The 5,715-nt window shown below is 38.9% G+C and overlaps 1 protein-coding gene across 1 annotated transcript; it reads left to right on the forward strand.

Annotated features, from left to right (window-relative positions):
• The first annotated feature begins 1,255 nt into the window (after nucleotides 1-1,255).
• On the forward strand, nucleotides 1,256-4,733 carry seta (SET nuclear proto-oncogene a). The gene is made up of 8 exons (XM_026925931.3): nucleotides 1,256-1,553; nucleotides 2,603-2,660; nucleotides 2,762-2,904; nucleotides 3,038-3,141; nucleotides 3,239-3,352; nucleotides 3,461-3,631; nucleotides 3,722-3,826; nucleotides 3,973-4,733. The coding sequence occupies exons 1-8, from the start codon at nucleotides 1,481-1,483 to the stop codon at nucleotides 3,994-3,996; spliced, it is 792 nt and encodes a 263-aa protein (XP_026781732.1). The 5' UTR covers nucleotides 1,256-1,480; the 3' UTR covers nucleotides 3,997-4,733.
• Nucleotides 4,734-5,715: the final 982 nt, after the last annotated feature.

Below are 5,715 nucleotides of genomic sequence, written 5' to 3' on the forward strand. Positions count from 1 at the left end.
TCCTTGCTGTAACAAACAAAAAAGAACAAGTTAACTACTCTTGTTATTGAATAGATATTGTGTTAATTACATTAGACAGAACTAAGTCTAATTATGGCAGTTATTTTTGTCTTGTTGAAAAAAGGATAACAGGCCCGCAGGATGTCTATGCCCATGACCTTCAGGATGTGACCTCAACTATCAAAAGGCTGTCCTTTTGCGCCTCCAATGAACAACCCACATTTGATAGAAGCATGGGCAGAGAAAGTATAAGCGGCTTTCAACTGCACTGTGTGCAAGGGTTAGAGACATTTTATGACAATCCCTGTGATACTGTGATACTAGGCATATAGTGTGTCCTTAAAATTACAAATAATGTAATTGGAAAGAAATTAACTATAGGTTCTCTTGGACATTTTTTAAAATTTCAGCTGTTATATTACAGACTCCTAATAATGCAAATGCAAAATTCAACTGAAACTGACTTTTTTAAAAGACAAGTTTCAACTGGCAAGATGTAAGGAGTCTGTAATATAACACAAGGTGCTGTGAAATCTCTTCATGTGTCCCATGTGTCTCCTCAGCATATCTTCATTGTTACCAGAATGTGGCTCAAGCCATGATCTGTAGCTGTAGGCATTCAAATTACTGCCAGAAAGTTTAGCTAGTCAGCCTCGGCTAGGGCTCTAAATTACCTCCAGGCCACAACAGCCTAGCCCGTAGGCCTACCCTTGAAAATTCGTAGCATGAACATTTTTCATTATTACATTTCCATTTTTGTATTTCATGATTTCAGCACATTAATATAATAAATAACAAAGACAAAATAGATAATATTGAATTTACATTTCCAAATAATTTGAAAAACAAACACTTATTCTTTGATTACACGTTGATTATAGCCTTTTTAAAACCATAAAGAATTTAGTTTTTGGTTTTTCATTTCAGTTTAAAAATAGAATAATGAATGAATGCAAAAGTACACGGACCACGAAACCTCGAAATTCAATTTCAGTTTAAATTCAATTTCAGACAGGAATTTTTAAAATTCAAAATATCATTCAAATTCTCATTTTTGCATTTAAATTCACAATACAGTGTTCAAAAGTTACAAGGACCCAGGACACAGACGTTGAAATATGATTGCTGTGCGTTCTGTTGTGGGCGTTTCACTGTGCCTCGCGCTTCATGACGCAGCCAATGAGATCGTAGAGAGGAAAGCGCGAGGGCTGACTTCTCAGCGGGGTGGACTTTTCTTTTTCAGCGTGAGTGCGCGCGCGAGGGCGCGCTCTCTCCGAAAGAGAAACGCGTGAGTGTAGTCGATGTGCTACTAGTACAACTGGGAGCGCGCGTGCGCGTGTATTTGCGTTTCCTCGCAGTAAGTTGAGGAGCGCGACATATTTCAGTGCAAAGGAAGGTTGCTTACCTTTACGAAGTCTAGATAAATAGTCGGTAATTTTCCGTGAAAGTAGTTTTTTTTTTTTTGCTAAGCAGTGAAAACATGTCTGCCCCAGCAGCTAAAGTGAGTAAAAAGGAGCAGAACTCGCACCACGATGGAGCGGACGAGACCTCTGGTAAGAAGCGAGGGCCTCGTGAGCATCGCCATTTTCACTTTCTCTTTTCACGTTTTTGAGTCTCTTTGACCAGCTGTTTACCAAAAGGGCGGCAGCAAAGTATATCTAATTTTACGTGTCTCGCTGTGGGTTTCATGAGGTTATGATTGGCTGTGGTCGTCGCCGGGGTTGGATGTTGTGAGCGTTCAAGAGCAATGGCAGGCGCCGGCAGTGGAGGCCATGTTAGATAGCCGCTAAAGGCTAACGCCATTGCTGCAATGATGAATTGTAAGGATATGTTCAGATAAAAAAAAAAGTTTTATTAATTTATTATGGGTATGTGCTCCATATACATTAAAGGAGCACGTGTTCCCTGCATGGGACAATTTATTTTTCATAATTATGAATCTGTGCTCGATATATCGTCGAGGCAATACGCTACTTATTGTTGTAAGGTAGCGACCTCCGCCATGATGTACATACCAGTTAGCTAGCCTGGCATGTTGGCTATACGCTTAGGGTAAAGGTGCTAATAATCACACCTCCAAAATTTTCCAGTTAAAACGTACGACTCCGAGTTTTATGGAAGTTGTGTGTGAAGAAGCTAGTTTTTTTTTTTATGTTTGTTAACCATCCGATGGTGTTGTATGAGAGACGGGAAGCAGGCAGGTAAAAGATCTGTTTGTGCACATTTAAACCACGCGGCCCGAGCAGCAGGAAGCGGCGTCTATCCTCTCATAGACAAGAAAACTAGCTGCTACAATGTACTTCTTGCAGTGGAGCTGCATAGTGAATCACGTCCATCAGATGCAACCCTACCTCACATTTCTCCGCAGTAAGACGAATTTAACGAGAAAGTACATTTTCTACCTGCGTGAATTTCAAGTTAGAAACTCAGCTCAACTTATTTTGCCATTGGACTGTTTCTTTTAGCCGTGTTGATATCGTGAAACTCACGATTCCCCCAGACATTTTAAATTGGATTAGATTAGAGGTATTTCTCTGATTCCAGAAAATTGCTATAGTGCTATAATTTTGCTCTGATCATTGCCCTTTTCCTGCATCTTCAGAAAAAGAGCAACAGGAAGCTATTGAGCATATTGATGAAGTCCAGAATGAAATTGACAGGTCAGTTCATTTCTAGGTATCCAATCTAGATAATAACAAAATGTTTATATTTATGCAAAGGTCTAGGATAGAAATAAACTGCATGTGTTTGTCCATCACAGACTGAATGAACAGGCCAGTGAGGAAATCCTCAAAGTCGAGCAAAAATACAACAAGCTTCGCCAGCCATTCTTTCAGAAGAGGTCAGAACTCATTGCCAAAATTCCCAACTTTTGGGTCACTACATTCGTGAATCACCCGCAAGGTAAGCAAACAGAAAACACTATCAACCTGAGTTATACAAGTCCAATGTGACCTTAAATGGCTCGATCATTTGTTTGAGCAAATGGAACAAAAAGGAACGATTCTTCAATATTATGCTCTCTCTATCCACCTAGTCTCTGCTCTCCTTGGTGAGGAGGATGAAGAAGCACTTCACTATCTGACAAGGGTGGAAGTAACAGAATTTGAAGACATCAAATCAGGCTACAGAATAGATTTTGTAAGTTTTGAGCACATCTGAATATTTTTTGGAAATAAATTAATCTTTCTGTTGGTGCGTCATTCTCAGGTTTGAGATTTTTGTCTGTGCTTTGTAGTACTTTGATGAAAACATGTATTTCGAAAACAAAGTCCTATCCAAAGAAATTCATCTGAATGAAAGTGGAGACCCAACTCCAAAGTCCACAGAGATCAAATGGAAACCAGGAAAGGTGTGAATGATGTTTGATTGTAATACTCATTAATATTGTTTGACATTACTTTTTCTTCAATTGCTGTATATGGGTTATTGAACAAACATAATCTGTGGTCCTTTGAAGGACCTCACAAATCGTTCCAGTCAAACTCAAAGTAAAGCGGGCAAGAAGAGGCAACATGAAGAGCCTGAGAGCTTTTTCACCTGGTTCACTGATCACTCTGATTCAGGAGCAGATGAGTTGGGAGAGGTCATAAAAGATGACATCTGGCCCAATCCTCTGCAGTATTACCTGGTGAATCTTAATTAGTTTTTACCCTCAGTATGAGTAGGAATATTCTCATCACTGGTTAGCTGAACAAAAGTTGTTCTCATCTGCTTGTAGGTCCCAGATATGGAAGATGAGGAAGGAGAGGGTGAGGATGAAGATGAAGAAGGTCTAGAAGACATAGATGAAGAGGGAGAAGATGGAGAAGAGGATGATGGGGAGGTAATTTACAGCTAAATTGGTTCCCATTATTATTTATTCATCTGAAATAATTGATAAATAATATAATTAGAAATTTAGTAGTGTGGCTTATGGTAGTGGTAATAGTTGTGCTGGTGCTTTGAAAATGTCCTTTCCTCTTATTTCAGGATGATGATGGAGAGGATGACTGAAAAGTAAGAAAGTTGAGTATAATCCATCACTGCTTGGTCCTGTCTGCCACAACCCATCTGCTTCTTTGGTGATTCTTGGGAGCAAAAATGCATCCTTTTTTCCCCCTTTTTTCCTTCCTGTCTTGTTTTTTTTGTGCTCCATCTCCTGTCCTGACAGTGCCATGTTGAAATCCACCCAGGAAGAGACTTAATAAACTGACTGGAAAATACTGCCACTATGGCAATTAATATCTCAATTCCCAAGTACATTTTGAGGATTAAAACAAAAGGCAAAACACACTGTAATATAAGCAGCACACTGTCTGGAGTAGACTTGCGAATAGGGTAAACTTTTTATATAAATATATAAATGTATATGCATATTTCATCCTGTTAGTGTGGTTAAAGGAACAAAGGCCATGGTGTGTGATGTGTATTTCCAGCATCCTTCTTAACAGCTTTGTTGCTCATGGCGTTACAACTGCTTAGTGATCTTGAGTTTTCCCCTCTAGCTTGTGGTTACAAGAATATAAATAACAACCTTACTCCTCTCCCCTCTGTGAGCTTGTAATTTTATGAGGGCTGACCCTCAGTGAGTGAAGAAACAAGGGTATTTGGTTATACTTTTTTTTTTTTTTTTTTTTTTTTTTTTTTTTTAAATCTTGTTTCACAGACATTCATTGGACTTGAAATGACATTTTGATAAAATAAAATCTTTACAAAAACAAACAAAAAATAAATAAAAAATTTGCCTGCAAGTTTTGGCCCAACAGCCTGGGTTAAGTTGTTGTGTACCTTCTAGTAATCTTATACTAGGAACTTATACACAGTTTGCTTTGCTTAAAATAAAACACAATGTGCACATGTTTGAGATTTGTCAAAAAGTAAAAGGTATAGGCAAAAAAAAAAAAGTTTTTTGAAGTTTGGGGGGGGGGGGTGTCACCTTCTTGTCTTCCTTCAACTCAAAAAGCATTTATTTGGAAGAAGTCCTTTAGATGAGAAAAGTAGCGCTGAAAGATGGGACCCCCCCGCCCCCTTCTTTTTTTATTATTATTATTATTATTATTCTGGGTCAGCTTTGGTGTCAAGTGTTGAGGAAAAATGCTCCTGTCTGTCTATAATCAAGACCACAAAAGATGATTCTCAAGGTCTCAAATTCTTCTCTTGTCGCTATCCTTGGCTGTTCCCTTGGTTGGAATGCCCAGACTAGAATAAAAACAGCTCTAATGATACTGTAACAAATAGGAGCATGGCTGTACAACGAGCATGAAGTAATAGTTACTATGTCAGTATCAGGCTATAATCATATACATGGGTGATTCTCAAAGTGGAATATGGGTGAAACAGAAAGGGATCTGAGATTTTCAGTGGTATAATATTGCCCATATTCCACCTGTGGTAACAATGGGTAAGTTTAACTTCTATAACAATTCATTTGATAATGTGTAGGTAATTTTTTTGAATCTGCCAATGTTGATCACCCGCCTAGGTGTGTTTTACACCTTGGGCATGTAGCTACAGTCCTGGAAAGCAGGTGAAATGCTCTTAGGCTGGCCAGTGCATCAGCACATTAGGTTTCTTTAATGTGATCACTACAAACTGAATTCCTTGCTGGTTCTCAAAAAGTTGAACAGCAAACCTCCATTCTCCAATTGATGAGACAGGGCCAGTTAACAGCTGGAGTACGGGAACGCTCCCTGTCATAAAACTGCAAACACTGAGATGATCTGAAGCGCCATG

Source organism: Pangasianodon hypophthalmus, chromosome 8 (assembly GCF_027358585.1).
Source record: "Pangasianodon hypophthalmus isolate fPanHyp1 chromosome 8, fPanHyp1.pri, whole genome shotgun sequence".
Classification (NCBI taxonomy): Eukaryota; Metazoa; Chordata; class Actinopteri; order Siluriformes; family Pangasiidae; genus Pangasianodon; species Pangasianodon hypophthalmus.

Bases quoted from the DNA above. Each gene is read 5' to 3' on its own strand.
- seta (XM_026925931.3), top strand. From the start codon at position 1,481: ATGTCTGCCCCAGCAGCTAAAGTGAGTAAAAAGGAGCAGAACTCGCAC. The intron at 1,554-2,602 runs GTAAGAAGCGAG...CTGCATCTTCAG, and splicing joins TGGAGCGGACGAGACCTCTG to AAAAAGAGCAACAGGAAGCT. The intron at 2,905-3,037 runs GTAAGCAAACAG...CTATCCACCTAG, and splicing joins ATTCGTGAATCACCCGCAAG to TCTCTGCTCTCCTTGGTGAG.